The sequence below is a fragment of the Caenorhabditis remanei genome, chromosome I, assembly GCF_010183535.1.
Source record: "Caenorhabditis remanei strain PX506 chromosome I, whole genome shotgun sequence".
Taxonomy (NCBI): domain Eukaryota; kingdom Metazoa; phylum Nematoda; class Chromadorea; order Rhabditida; family Rhabditidae; genus Caenorhabditis; species Caenorhabditis remanei.
Window position 1 is genome coordinate 4,935,646 of NC_071328.1, and position 15,692 is coordinate 4,951,337.

At 39.2% G+C, this 15,692-nt stretch overlaps 3 protein-coding genes across 3 annotated transcripts; all 3 read right to left on the minus strand.

Annotated features, from left to right (window-relative positions):
* Window positions 1–5: 5 nt before the first annotated feature.
* Window positions 6–1,719, minus strand: GCK72_000806 (uncharacterized protein; the record flags this gene model as incomplete). The annotated part of the gene is made up of 5 exons (XM_053722694.1): window positions 6–89; window positions 136–210; window positions 394–685; window positions 1,567–1,651; window positions 1,698–1,719. The coding sequence occupies 5 exons, from the start codon at window positions 1,717–1,719 to the stop codon at window positions 6–8; spliced, it is 558 nt and encodes a 185-aa protein (XP_053591339.1).
* Window positions 1,720–1,852: 133 nt separating this feature from the next.
* Window positions 1,853–5,925, minus strand: GCK72_000807 (uncharacterized protein; the record flags this gene model as incomplete). The annotated part of the gene is made up of 4 exons (XM_003109379.2): window positions 1,853–2,034; window positions 4,499–4,853; window positions 5,666–5,793; window positions 5,844–5,925. The coding sequence occupies 4 exons, from the start codon at window positions 5,923–5,925 to the stop codon at window positions 1,853–1,855; spliced, it is 747 nt and encodes a 248-aa protein (XP_003109427.2).
* Window positions 5,926–8,702: 2,777 nt separating this feature from the next.
* Window positions 8,703–15,624, minus strand: GCK72_000808 (uncharacterized protein; the record flags this gene model as incomplete). Its single annotated transcript, XM_053722695.1, has 16 exons — window positions 8,703–8,929; window positions 8,977–9,075; window positions 9,170–9,344; window positions 9,632–9,824; window positions 10,213–11,009; window positions 11,761–11,835; window positions 11,890–12,000; window positions 12,046–12,124; window positions 12,341–12,810; window positions 13,254–13,376; window positions 13,422–13,540; window positions 13,589–13,714; window positions 14,444–14,555; window positions 14,690–14,937; window positions 15,201–15,310; window positions 15,551–15,624. 16 exons carry the CDS (start codon window positions 15,622–15,624, stop codon window positions 8,703–8,705), a joined length of 3,138 nt encoding a protein of 1,045 aa, XP_053591340.1.
* Window positions 15,625–15,692: the final 68 nt, after the last annotated feature.

The following is a 15,692-nucleotide window of genomic DNA, read 5'->3' on the forward strand; positions in this document are numbered from 1 at the left end:
TCCATTCAAATAGAATTCTTGTTACTCGGTGGTGGTGGTGGTGGGAGAGTCGGTATAACAGTAGTCGGGGCGAAGATGAAAACGTTGATCTGGAACGCCAAAAGAATCAGTGAAGAAACAATTTCTACCGTATACCTTGGTATAAAGACGCTCCAACGGCCACTCGGTGACGGATTTCTTCCAGATGGTTTTGGCCATCAGACCTCCATCCTGGAAAATGAGATAATTAGTCTAATTAGCGGTTATAATTGGGGTGTCTAGGTGGTCGCAAGCTTTCAGTGGTGGCGGTAGGAGGCTACCTATCTAAGAACCATGACTCGAACCCCACTACCCTCAACTTTTCACTATTTCTTGTCTTCCAAGTTCTCCAGACTACAGTACCCCCCCACTCACCTTGGCCGTCGCCGGCTCAATCTGATCCGGTAATCTGAGACACTCGATGGCCATTTTGATACGTCTCTGCGTGTATTCACCGACTGCCAATGGCCAATCATCCGATGACATCAAATATAATTTGATCGTTTTTCTCTCTTCTGCCTTCAGAATTCCACACGACGAATCGATTCGAAAACATTTCTCTCGTGTTTTGATGAGGTATGTCACTGGATAGGATTCACGGTTTTCGATGAAGAAACGGACGAATAGAGGCGTTTTGTAGCCGTTTTGAGAAGTGAAACACAGCCATCTGGAAGATTTGGGAAAGATGATGAGAAAGAGTGGTTGAGTGTGTTCGAAGATTTAAGGAGACGGTATTGAGAAAGAAAAATTCTGGGAATCTAAGAATCAAAAGTCTGAGAATCGAAACTCAAGATTCTCTGAATGTTCCCTTTATAGAAAGTTTTGAAGCCATATTTGCTCGACACAGTTTTTACAACAGCGCTCTACCGAAATCTACCTGAAAAAATGTCTCTTTTTCTCTGAGTCTCTCAATTTCGCACACAATTTTCTTCGGTTTCGGTAGAGCGCGGTAGTAAGAAGTGAGCCGTTCTTATATCAGATTCCAAGAATAAGTTTCAAATCTAGAATTTCAGAAAACATTAGTTTTCAGATACTGCGCTCTATTTCAGATTTTCAGAATTCTTGAAGTTTGAAATACCTTATTTCGAATTTTTAGAGCTTTCACATTTTTTTCAATCTTATTGTACTAGATTTCAAAAATTTGGCTTCTGGAAGCTTCTGGAATTTCAGATTCTCTTTTTTTTCAATATATGTATGCAATTATCGGATTTTCGGATTATTAGCTCCCAGAATTTATAATTTTTCTAAAAAGTTCAGACTTTAAAGACTCCGATTCAAGAACCAACGAAAGATGCAGAAGTTCCTTAAATTCAGCTTTTGCCTGATTTCCAATTTAACAGAAATCGGATTTATTGAATTCCTAAATTCTAGATTTTCAGATTTTTAGTTGTTTAGGTTAGGCATTTCCAGCTATCCCGATAAGGGTTGTGCGAAAAAATGTTCGGACGAAAAGTTTTCAGATAGTTTTCTGGGGATCCGATGCTTACATTTTTCATACAAATTCTAGATTTTTGTCTCCGAAAAACTAAAATTCAGACTGTTTGTTACCTCGGATAAACGATGAGATCTCGATCGGGCGACGAGCATTGCAGTTTCATATTCGATAATTCGTTCAGGTCTTTTACCTTTTTCTCTGCAAGAAAAAAAATAATTTTCAGCTCTCCCACGGATCCCCTTACCACTGTCCACCATAACTGCCATTTTTCGAGTTTCTGTTTTTTGTGAGTTCAATTTGGAAATGCATGAAGTTGCCATGAAACAGCTTTATTTGCGTTAGGAATTTAATAAAAAAGAAGCGTCAGAAATGTTGTCACGCATTAAAAAGAGAAAACAATTATTTTTTGAATTGGTTTCCTGGATAAGGGTATGTGGTCTGAGTTGGTTGAGGATATGGTGGCCAAGTCGGGGAAATCGTTGGACGGGTATATGGTCGACATTGGCCACGATTATGGTCACAGGTCAAGATGGATTGATTCCAGACGGTCCCTTGTCCACAGCTTCTTTGGGTCCACACTCCTGGAATCATAAGGTTACGGTAGGTATTGTAGCTGTATCTTGACTACAATAAGTATATGCGAAGCTACTGTAGACGTGTTGGACATTCGGTTACTGTAGACCACATAAAGTTACGGTAGAGTTACTGTAGCTAGAAATTAAGCTTGGCAGATGGAAGATGATGTGTGTACTGTGCTACTGCTGTCAGGTTTCGGTGCTAAGGCTACTGTAGTTAACTTGCCAGGAACTGATTTTCAGACAATTTCAAATACAGAATCGTGTTCCCCGTACTTGAATTAGTCTAAAAATCAATTTTCATCGCGATCTAATAAAATGTCGTGAAATCCGATGTTTGGTCCGCAAACACCGAGCTACCGCACTCCAAAAAATCAAATTGACGCTAGAAGCTCCAAAAACGACAATTCTTGCTCAAATTTCGCGAGGAACTCGAATTTGGTGTCAGTTTTCTAAAAAAGTTCATGAATTCGCGCCGATATGCAAAAATGTTCAAAATCCGGTAGATCAAAAATTCCGATTTTTGTAATTTTTAGCACAGGATCGTGTTCCCTGTGCTTGAATTAGCCTAGAAATCAATTTTCATCTCGATCTCTCGAATTGTCGTAAATCGGGTGTTTGGTCCGCAAACACCAGTGACCTGACATGTTACTGTAGTGTGGTTACTGTAGACATAATGGAGTGTCAGAATACGATAGATATTTCTGCAGTGCTTGCTAGTTTACCATTGCCCGTAGATAGATTGCCCTAGTGTATCCAAAATAGATTCAAGTGGTCATGGGTTACTGTAGACTAGATAAAAGACCAGTCGGTTTACGTCGCCTAACGGCGACTAAACCTCCTTCCCTACACCACCCTTCTCAGTTTTACAGCGCCTGCGGCGCTTCTTAGCTGAGCAGTCCGTTCCGACAAAGCACAATTGTAAAACCTCTCGTTTTTAGACCAATATTCTACAAAATTTCCCAACTTCTTTTTTTATTCAGATGGAATATAGAATTTAGAATGAACGGATTTTGAATTTACCAATCTGAGCTTTCTTCGTATGTTATCCTTGTTTCAAAATAATCTTACAGAAGAACTGAAACTTGATCACTTTTCTTTTTGCCACCTCAAACAGCGAGTGATCATTCCGATATCAATTTTTAATTTTTTGACTGATCGGTGGCGATGCCTCCTCCCTCCCCACAGTAACAAAAAATAAATCAATTAGTTATAACAAACCCATACGTTTGCTGAAAACGATTAGGAGAGATCTAATGGCAAACTCGAATTTTAGGATACTTAACAGAGGAACAAAGTTTTCTCCAGTTCCTCTCTCTTATACTTCTATATCACAACTTCTTTTTTCGATCCTGAAGGAATATGGATTTTAGAATGAGCGGCTTTTTACTTTACCTTTACCGGAACTACCTTCACTGAAACTATTTCACAATACTCCTACAGATGAACTGGAACTTGATAACTCTTCCTTCCACCGCCTTCTTTCCCAACGGGTAGCAGGTATGGCGGGGGAAAAAGTGGTCTTCCCTCACTAAAAAGAGAGTGGTCATTCAGATCTAAAATTTTAATTTTTGACTCATCGATGGCGACGCCGTTTCCCTCCTCTGAATATGGCAGATAAATACCCTGTTTTAATAAACTCTCATCCTAGAATTCATTACTTTTTTGAAGGTAGCCGAGCTTTGACAAAGTCTCTTATTCACAAATCACCATCACTTCTTGAGTAGTGTTCTTCCATTTATTTGCCTCTTCGTAAGTATATTGCATACAAAGTACTGCTTTTCAAAGTTCTTTACTGATCGGCGGCGATGCCGCCTCCCTCCCCCCCGCGAAGCTGCGGAAGAAATTCTTATTGTTAACTGCTATCAGTGTGAATAGTGCCAAAAAACGGTACCTATTTAACCCTTTTGATCTCGATTGTAACGAAGTTATTTACAACTTTCATATACTGGCTGTCTATGTTCTTATCAAAATTAAAAACCAAAAAACTTTTCCGACCTGGCGGGAACGAACTCATCACCCCATGCGTGAGAGTCATCTGCGTAGACCGCTACACCAAATACGCGCGGCCGGGGGCGCTCTCGAGAGTGCAGTCAAGAAACACCGAGTCAGTAGTATCAGGTTGATAATTTGAGCCTTCTACCACCCTGTCGGGACACACCTTTTCTCATTTTCTCAACGCCATTTACCGTTGAAATCGGTATCGTCTCCAGAAGACGTCAAATTTGACATTTTTGAAAAAATAAAAGTTCGGGCATTATCAGGGACAAATTTCCAAGCGACCTGTCTAAGTTTCATTACAAACGGTTCAGTACAGATGGCGCTAGAGTCGGCGACATACGGACTTACAAACAGATCTGTTGAATATTATTAGTAAAGATTACTGTACCCACCAGAATCAGAAAGAGGTGCTGGGTATCTAGAAGTCTGAGCAAAAAGTGTAATTACTAGATTACTGTATCAATCTCACCTGAAGCACACTGATAAAAGTTCTTGCAGTTATAAACATCTGGTTTGTATCCAGCTCTTCCTCCCGACTCAGTACATGATCCATAGTATTCAGTGGTCGTCGGTGGGGGACGAGTTGTCCAACGTGTCGTTGGATATGTTTGAACATTCATACACATGTTCTGTGATTGAACGAAAACTGCTCCTTCCTGACAGAATCTGATGTTGAATCCTTCGCCATTCCACGTGCATTCCTTATATTTTGTGGGCTCAAAGCGAATCGGATGACGGGATCCAGGGACACAGATTCTGCCCTTGGAATTGGTTGGAGGAGTTGGCGCCATGGTGGGAGAGTTGATGAGCACACAGAATCCACTCTGGAAAACATAAGTCACTTCATTTCAAGAGTATCTGACAGTCCTGAATTTCTATTGTCTTGAATTTCTATAATCGCGCGGAATTCAGATTTCTAGGTTTCAAATTTCCTGCAGTTCAAAAGCGAAAATCCTTCTGAATTTCTTGTTTTTTGAACTTCAGATACCGTTAATTATAATTTTTCAAGCTCCTAACTTTCTTACGACCCCCAATTTGCCAAATTCTGGGATTACTGTATTTCTAGATTTTCAGAAAATTGGAACCACCTCCCACCCAGGATTGGGAAAATTACGGGGCGGCCCAACCCTGTCGCCCGGATCAAAAAAAAGTGCACAATTTTTTCACAAATTAAAAAAAAAAATTTTTTTTTTGAAATTTTCATTAAAAAATAGTCAGGAGGTCCTCGTAAGCTTCAGTTTTCATCAATATTCAAAAACATAATTTTTCGACTTTTTTCAGAAACTTCACGAAATCACGTATTTTAATGGAACTGTTTCGTATCTTTACGCTTAAGAGTTTTGTTCTCCACGCACTTGTTCAAATTCACTGCGTATCGACTCTAAATTATCACTACCAATCTAGCGAGGATACGCTGTGAACAGAAAATCAGAATTTTGAATGTCAGGATTCCGTTTTCTACGAAAATCTAGATTATTAAACTTCTGAAATTCTGGATAACAGAATTCTGAAAATCCAGAATTCCCAAATACTTCGCTTCCTCATATTTGAGATTCTAAACCCCAAGGTTACTGTATTTCAGAATACTCACCTCGTTACCTCGTTTCTTACCGTAATCCTATAGTTCTCAACTCACCATTTGATCAAAAAAGTACTCGAATAGGCATTCCTCCTGAACCCATCGATTATTCACACATTTGAAATACTTTCTCGAGTGAAACTCATGCGGTTTCCGTTCTCCTTCGAAGCAGACCACGTTCTTCGCTGAAATCTTTTCCAATTCTAAAGCTGATTCTTTTGAGTTTGACACCTACATTTTGCAGCTGAAGCTACTCCGACGGCGAAGAGGAAAAGATAGAAGAGAAGCATTGTTGATGATGATTTCTCATTGGACATCTCGCTTTCTTTTATAGAATTTCAGAACAAAAGAGCCAATTGTTTGAAATAAAATGAAAGAAATGAGTAATTGATTGAAAAAAGGAGAAAAAGGAGAATGAATTCCAGACGATTCGTCATCCAATATTGGTCAAATGTTTGTTTCCGGAAGTGTCCAAAAAATCAAGTTTTGGAGAAATAGAGATTTTGATTACTCAAGGAGTTTTCGGCGGTAAATCGCCTACAGTTTCAGCGATGAACTCTCGTTTTAAGGCTACTAGCCTTGAACGAGGTGACAATGCTTCGGCTATATTCTAAATTTGATTTCATTTTTGTTTTGAATGAACTGTTGATGGATTTTCAGGCGCACCACGAAAATCGGGGAGCGCCTTTGAATCGGGGAACGAAAATCGGGGAAAGTCCGCACGGTCGAACGCAAAGTGCGGCGCACTTTTTTTCTGAATTTTTTTTTGCAACAAGGTTTTGGCAAAGTTTGTGCTATTTGTGTATTTTATCGGCATGAAATTTTATTCTCATCATGAATTATATTGATTTTTGTAAAAAAAAAATTATTTTGAAAATAACAGAAATGAAAAACTTTAACAAAATCTCAGATTTTCAACTCAAATTAGGGATGCTCATGTACGAGTGAATAGTGTTTTCGAATTGATCGAAACCATCATAATTTTGAGAAACGAGGTTCTGAAAATCTTTGTTTTTGTACAGAACAAAATTCTTCTTTCGTGATATTTTTGCCATTCCCGTTTCTTCGAATTTGTCCTTGGATTCAACCCAATCAGCAGATCTTTTAATTGCAATTCCAAACTGCTCATGTTCATTATGCTTGAAGAGGTGCTATAATTGTATAATGAAAAGTATTAATTTGTAGTTGTTCTTACTGAGTACAAGGAAAACAAGCTTTCACTTGGGTTGTTGGTGTATTTAGCCCCACGTTGAGATCTTTTTACACAATTCCAATGCTCGACAGAAAACATAGATTGATTCTTGAAATACGAGTTGTTCAGATAATTGAAAAACCCTGAATTTAAACTTATTTTGAAGCATTTTGTTGAACAATCTGAAATCTAGTTTGCAATTTTTCTATAATTTGTCTGGTAACCTTGTGTACGAGATCAATTTAGATCATACTTGTCATTTGACGGGCCGGCCCGGCCCGGGTGGAAATTTTTTTTTTAATTTTGGCACCCCAAAAATAATTTTCAAGTGCTTTTTTATCACTACTTTAGAACTAATAAAAATCATCAATTCAGTCGAGTTTCTGCAGAAAATGCTCCAAAAACCACTTCTTCAAAAATTAATACTGAAAAAACATGTTTTTCGAAAAAAGTCACTTCACCCGGGCCGGGCCGACCAGGTTGACCGGGCCGGGCCGGGCCGGTGAAAATTTGGAAATCGGCCCGGCCCGGCCCGTGACAAGTATGATTTAGATAAGATTTCAGGTTTAAAGTCCAGCTTTCTTTGCGCGTTCATCTTCGAACTAAACGATTTCAAGATCTTTAGAACTGGAATGAAAACAAAAACTCTAGAATCTGTTTACAAGACTAACTTGTTGCAGAATTACCAAGAAGGAAATACATCATCTGCGGTTTTTCTCTCTTTCCTTCCGCTTGAAGAACCTTCATCATCGTCGTCATCTGATTCTGAATCTGAATTGTCTTCAACTGAACCACCACCAATGCATTCGCCGATTCTATCTGAAATATAAACAAATTTCACCTAAATATTACTAATATGGCTGACAAAGTAGCTTAGCCTCATCTGATTCAGACAAATCATGTAATAAATTGCGATCTTCGTATGGCTCATTCAACGATCTTTTTAAAGTCATCGGGAGGTTCATAAAAGAATTTATCGACTATCTTCCACTGCATTGCTCGCAACATACGTATCCATATCCATGTCATCATCATAGTCCTTTTCAACTTCTTTGTCCTTTTCAACTTCTGAAGCATTCTCTTTATGTGAATCTTTTGCAGATTCCTCGTTTCTATTCAACAGTGCTTGTCTCCTTCCAGAAAACCATATCCGTTGAATTTATGTGTCTTGTGACGGTCACTGACGAAATCTGTAACGAAAACGTTTGGCAGAGAAGAAAATGCATGCTCTGAAATGAAACTAACTTCAAAAAAATACAAAAGAAAGCAGTAGAAACAGGGGAAATGACAGAGGCGGCAGCGTTGAAGACTTCATAACCCTGAAAACAAAAAAAATCGATGAAATAGGCATAAAAGTGGTAAAATATGACAGCGAAGCAAGAATATTTTAAAATAAACAAAAATAAAAGAGTATAAACGAGAAAAATCGATAAAAATTGCTTGAAAATTAGGAGAAAAATTAAATTAATTTTCGCGAAAAGATACTACTGTAGCACTCGTTTCGACTGTGTCGGAGTAACGTCATTTTCGTGGCGAAATATCGCGATTTCCCAATTGTCGGATTTTTCAGCTCTCGATAATACTATTATCCTTAGCTAGTTCCATTTTGAGCATGCTCCTTTAATAACGTACTTTGTGTCGAAACAACTGTTTACTGTAGAATTTTTGCAAATGCAAAATGGTGAGAAAAGGATAGGGAACCGGTTACTTGGCAGAACACGTTTCGTAAAATTTTCAGCTTTTCGGGATTCGTTTCGATACTAGCTGCTCTTAGGTTTCTGCAGGAGATTTCTCGGAGTTTCTCGCTTTCTTTGGTTTTTGTCGATTCTTTAATTATTTCTTTTGTACCAACTGTTTTCAAAATGTTTATTTTAATTGTATCAAAACTTCCAATGAAAAAAATCATGCAGGAGTGACACTCCTTGCTTCCGATCCCGTCGTGCTACTCTTTCTCCTTCTTTTCAAAAGTGATTTCACTGGTTCAGCACCCCCATTTTCTTCTATCAACCAATATGTCTCCATGACTCCTTTCCCTTTTATTATCACTTCTCCTCGTTCTTCTGTTCTGAATCCTCCAACGACTTCAGTTAGAAGCCGGTTGGCTTCAGATGACACGTGGATTCGTCCTGCTGAAAATTTATGGGAATTGGGATCCAGTGGTCAAATTTAGACCTACGTTTTCCATTACTTTCCATCCGACTAGCCGTGTTCACTGCGTCGCCAAAAAGACAGTAACGTGGCATTGTGAGACCAACGACTCCAGCGACGACGGATCCTGCAAACATGCTCTATTGATAACGAGAGGAGAGCAGACTTGATCTTTCTCCATCTCAACTTGGACTAGAGCGCACTTTCATCATAAAACCAACCGCAATGAATGCCAATTCTCAAATTGATCCGTTCGTTTGGCATGTGAGATATTCTAAATTTTGATAGACTTGACAAGAATCTTAACGACATTCGAGCGATATGTCGGATGTGTTCGTTTCCATTCCGGTGAGGTAAACCGGAGACACAGAGGTAACCATCGCCTATTGTTTCAACCTGAAATTAAAAAAAATATTTTTTAAATTGATCAACTTTGAAATTTTGTTCTGGAATGTCTAATGTGTGATTAGCTCGGCACAGTTCTTACAACTGGGTTCCACTGAAATGCCCTTAAAAAATGTCTCTTTTTCTCCGATTCTCTCAATTTCGCACACAATTTTCTTCGATTTCGGTAGAGCGCGGTTGTAAGAATCGTGACGTGCAAAAATATGTTTCTCTGTAGATGGCTGAAATTGGCGGCCCAGCTTTTCCTCTTCCCCCGGTCCCGGTCCCTCGTCACAAACCTTATAAACATCGTGTTGCTCTATAATACTATCAAAAATAGTATACAAATCATTGAGCAATTGAACAACTTGAAGTGGAGTACACTTTCCAGCGAGATTTGTGAATTGGACGACATCGGAGAAGAATATTGTGACGAGTTCGAACGTCTCCGGTTCTATGGAAATTCCAGATTTCAGTTTTTCCGCGATGGCTCTGAAATGAAAATGTTACTGTGATAAGACGATAGTTTTTGATCAAAACAAAGATCTCGTGATAAAGAGAGTCATGAAGGATTTTAAGGATGAGTAAAACAACATAAAACCTGAAGAAAACTGAAGAAAAATTAGTTATAAGAAAATATTTGTCAACTTCGACAACTTGTATCTTTTTACTCTCATAATCTACATTTTTGAATTTATTACCGTTGTGTAGATCAAATCTAGATCTCTACTTTTGTAGTTTACATCTTTTTGATAGCTATTCACCCTTTCGAGATACGGGGCTTCAAAGTTGGTAAGGTATGCTATTTAAGGAGGAGAGACGCAGACGACGAGACACTCCCGCTTCTCTGCGTCTCTCCCTCCTACACTCTCTAACCAACCTCGGCAACATTCGATACAACAAGACATCAGATTTCTTCTTCTCTTCCACCAATTCCTTCGTCCTTTCCTCTACTTCTCCCTCCAAATTCGAGGCATAAGTCTCCAAAATATTGAAGACATGGTCCATCAAATTCCCTTTTTTCCCATCATTCATTCCCTTCAGCAAACTTTTTATCTGTTCAATCGAAGGCCTTTCTGATGGTTTTTCAGTCCAACAATCTCTGATTAAATGCGTTAATTCTGGATTAATATCAAGTGAGTCATCTGGTAGAAGCATCGGACGAATCGCATTGAATCCACCTTTTTTCAACTGATAGATTATTTCTTCTGCCTTCTCTTTCCGATTCTCCATATCGAATGGTGAAGTTCGAGTGATAATTTCAGAGCAAATGATGCCAAAACTATAAATATCTCCATCCGGTTTTCTCTCACTCATCTCATTCCTCAAAACTTCCGGAGCAGTCCACAGTAATCCCTCCTTGCTCACTTTGTCTCCATTCCTCACCATCGGAATTCCAAAATCTGATATTTTGACCTGCCAACGATCATCGATCAAGCATTTCTTAGAAGTCAAGAATCCATGGAAGAGGAGGAATGACGAATGAATGAATCCGAGTCCATTTGCAATATCACGGATTAACGAGAGCATGAAGAAGCTGTCCATTTGCATCGAACTTCTCTCAATGACGTCAGAAAGTGAGCCACGGGAGCAGTATTTCCAGATTGACATCAACTGAGTCGAGTTTAGACAGAGACCGATGAATTTGTTAAGGTTGTCGTGGTCGAGACTTCGCATCTGAAAATTTGGGTTCAGTTATTGATTTTTAGAATTGCGCTTCATCGAAACTGAGAAAAATTGCGTGGAATTGTAAGAGAACAAATGATTTTCTAAAATTCAGAATTCCAATTCTTAAATTTTTCCCTAATGTAAAACAATTTCTGGGGATTGTGAGTTGGTAGCTCTATTACGGAACATCTCTCCGGGATACTGTAGCATTTTCGGTTACTGTCGCTTCTTCAGATTACTGTATCAATCAATGTTTTTGTATCATTGTAGGTCATTATACATAGGTTTCTTGGTTACTGTAAAATTTATATGATACTGTAGGATATAAGCTTACGGTAGGAGCACAATAGGGATTACTGTAACTTGGAAACAATATATTGAGTGTTGCACAGTTATTTTAGTTACTGTAGCCTTGAGTGACTACTGTAGTCACGACTGGAATCGGGCTACTGTTGCCGAGGTACTGTAGGCACGTAACTCCTGCTGCTATTTTCAGCTCAGTTCAATTTCTTGATACCCCTAGCTTTTGAGATAGGTATGCGCCTTTAAGAATACGCAATGAAATCAAGAGGTGGCGGAGAGAGAGAGAGGCGCAGAAAAGCTAGAGTGTATGTCTTCTCTGCGCTCTCTCCTCTCACTCCCCCACTAGCGTAGCTTTTCAAATGCTCATATCTCAATAGCTGGAAGTGGCTGAATACTAGAATGGAGATCTTTCTCAGTTCAAAAAATATCAAAATCTGGGAGTACTGGAGCCACAAACCTGTCTCAACTGTGATCTCTCTTCCTCCGTGAAATGAGTTCTTGAGTCATGTTTGTTTGCGGCGACAATCTCATTCTGTAATCAGTTTCTGTTATTTTCAGAAAACACTACATAGTTTAAATATCTCACATGATACATATAAAAAACAAATCGAGAAGTTTCTGATCTACTCTCCATTGTCAGTTTGGTCGATGTAGATGGCCCACTCGCAAATGAACGTTGACTCGCCTCGGATTTTGTCTGGAAATGGAGAACATAAAAACAAAAACTTTTAGAGAAATAAACTTTTTTATTGATCGATTGAAGGTGTGTGACATCCACATGCCATAACTCATCTTGTCGTTCGATTTCTCGTTGTTTTTGCCTGAAAAAATTAGGAGTTTTGTGATGAAAACGGGTTAAAGTGCGCTCTATTGACAAAATGGGAGACGCAGAGAAGCGAGAGTGTTTGATGTCTCTGCGTCTTCAAACGCTCATAACTTTTGAATTTTCTATTGGATCAAAATGTGATTAACTGATAAAATGTAGGAAATTTTATATTTATTATTTTAGTTATTGACAAATTTTCAGTAGCTTTTACCTTATCGCATAAACAACTCCGCCAGTCGCCGCTCCAATCGCCACAGTCAAAAACAATGCAACCAACACAACGAACACCAAATAATCCCTGACAAAGTTTGGCGGACACTGAGTGCCAGTGAATCCACAAGTCGGTTTCACTTTCGGACGGTCCCTTCCATTCCAGATATCAGACCTCTCATCTGCATACAACACTTCAAACTCAATCGATTCATTATTGATTTTCAGTCTTCCATATGTCTCCGGAAGTTTCGATGAGTTCAATCCGATCATTGTGATGACGGAAGTCCGCGAGGAATCCGGATCAACCATCACATCTCCTCCTCCGACTCCTTCAAATGTCATTCCCATATTTCTGAGAATCATAGTTCCGTTTCTGATGTTAGCTGATGGATTTGCTATGAGGGATCTGTTAAGGGCGACAGCGTAAGCATAGAAGGCGTCGGCTAGCTGGCCAGCATATTTTGCTACCTGGAATATATTGATTGTTTGGCTCTATTCCAGTTTAGATGTCCTTTGAAAACGTCTCTTAAAACACTTGGACGTCCCTTAAAACATTTCGACGTCTTTTGTGGTCCCAAAAGTGCTCAGAAAGGTAAAGAACATTTAGTCGTCCCTTGAACACTTTCAGTGACTTTTAGTGTTGAAAGGACGTATAAATATTCACAACTATATTTTGGAATTTCAAGGGACATCTAAACATTTTATGGGGATGTTTAAACGTTTTTTGGGACGTTTGAACAACTGAAAGAACGCTTTAATTCTCGAAAAAAAATTAGGTCTTGAAAAAACGTCTAAGTGATTTTAGGGACGTCCGAGTTTTCAAAGGACATCTAAACTGGAATAGAGCCGATTATTTATGTCTGGTGCGCCTTTGACGCCTTTTATTATCTCCTAAAACTCCTCGAACCCACCGATGAATACTCCTCTCCTGCACAATCCTCCACACAATTAAACGGCGGATCCTTCATCATTTCGATAACTTTTTTCGAAAAATTCAAATACTGTGGAGTCACTTCGTCATTCATTCCCATGTTCTGAAAGTTACAGAAAACACGTCCGAGGTGCCCCAGCCTACTTACATCCACCAAAAACAAGAGATTTGACATAGATTGTCTAGACTCTTCCACCGTAAAACTCCCCGCATCATTGAGAACTCCTTCCCATAAATAATGAGATTTTCCGCCCGGCTCGTCAACAACTGAAAACAGAGAAAAATGTTATGAAAAGTGCTTTCTGTGAGACATACTGAATCCTCTGGAATTCGTCTCCGCCATGATATAAACATATTCATTTGTGTTGGCGTTTTCGAGTGCCGCCGCCTGCATTAATGTCCGTTTTGAGCCGTTTCCAGAAGCCACGCAAGCGACGATTACTGGAAAATGAGAAGAGTTTGGGAGGAAGATACAGTAGGCGTGTGGAAGTGTGGACGCCGTGTATGTCGTATTGAGTGCATGTGTGTGTGTGTGTTTGTGTGTATCTTGTGGTAGATTTGAGGATTTTTTCTTATCCGGAAGTCGGACGTCGGAACTCGGAACTAAAATTCCTTATTCGGAAGTCGTAAGTGAAAAAAGCCCGGAAGTCGGAACTCGGAATTAGATTTTTTCGCAAACATTCAAAAACTCCAAGAGAAAAATCATAAAATTGGCGAAAATCTGTGGAAAGTCAGTATTAGGCTGAAGAAACGCCTGTTTTCTGTTTTTAGATATTTTTTCCATGTATTTCTACAAAATGTACTTTTCGCAAATTCAAGTTACGGAATGACGGAAGTCGGGAGTAAAATTTCTTATCCGGAACTCGGGAGTCGGAAGTCGGAATGGAAAAATGCTCGGAAGTCGGAAGTCGGAATTCTATGCAACTCTGGCTTGTGGTTGTGACCTTGTGGGCGTGTGGACGCCATTTTGATAACTTGTGTTTTTCTTGTGGTCAACTCATGGCCAGATTTTTTGAAAACATTTGCTTCTGTTGTAGTTCTAGAACCGTGTGTAAAATCTTGTACTATGTTCCCATTTCAATTGTATGTGTGTGCGACTTGTGAATGTTGTGAAGGTAAATGGATAACAACTAATGTTTTTTTGTAAACTCTTTCTCCTTTTCAACTTACTCCTCCCTCTCTTCTTAATATCCTTGATCGCCGTCCTCATATCCGACAAATTTTTGCTTGTGATCCTTGTAGTGTAAGCCAGAGTGATATCAGAGTGGTGGGAGGCAACAGTCTACAAAAAATGGTGACATGGGATATCTCTGGGTTTCACTAGATGCGCCACAGGCGCGCCAGTTGATCTAGTTCAATAAATGAAGGGCTTCCAACCCATCAAACCAACACCACAGATCAATTCAGTGGTCTCACCTGAATATCATCTTTCAATGATTCACATTTCTCATCATCTCCATCATTACAATACAAAAAAACAAACTCCGACCACTCGAACTGTTTCAGTGTTCCACGGATCGCCATGGCTAGACTATAACTATTCACAGAAAATGGGAGAGATGTCGGGTATCGATTGATATCGGTTAGTTGGCGAGCCGATGTCAATCCCCATTCGAATATTGGGATATTGTAGTACGACGCGAGAGTTGAGGAGATCATTCCGGCTGAAATTCAAATGAATTGGTCACTGTTATTTTATAAATGGTCACTGTAAAAATGTTGATGGAAAAGGGAAAAATTGTCAGTGTAACTTGTGTGTTGGACAAAAGTGTAATATATGCATGTTTTTTGCAAAAAAACCCCCCACATACTAGTGAAAAATCCCTTAAAAAGGTATATAATAGCGTTTCGTTTGAAACAATAGAATAATCTGGACTACAGTAATCGCTTTTTGATTTTAAAAAAATTTCCATTTTCTGAAACTCACGTCGCGAACAAGTCGGTCCGAAAATCACATCGACTTTCCGATTTTCGAGTAGGTCAACAGTTTTCCCGCCGGCTTGGATCTCATTGCATTCGTCGAATTCGTAATGGAATCTGGAATAGATAGTAGAGAAGGAGTAAACGCGCTCTATGGATATCCATCCATAGAGCGCGTTTTCCACAACTCTATAGCTATAATACTCACTCAAAATTGAAACCATCCAATAAATGTTCATCTCTAATCTTATCCCTGGTCACCAGTACCGCCGAAGCAGACGTTCGATAGCCTATTCCGACTTGCAAACTTGTCACATTTTTAACGAAAAGTAGACCAACTCTCAGTGTTTGACGAACTTGGCATCGTGCCAAGATCTAGAAGAAGATGAGAATTTTCTGGAATAATCGGAGCAGAAAAACAAACCAAACATGTCGTGAATAATATGATGATGATTAATAAAAGTTTTTGAGCCGTTGTCATAATAATAAGAAAAAGTCA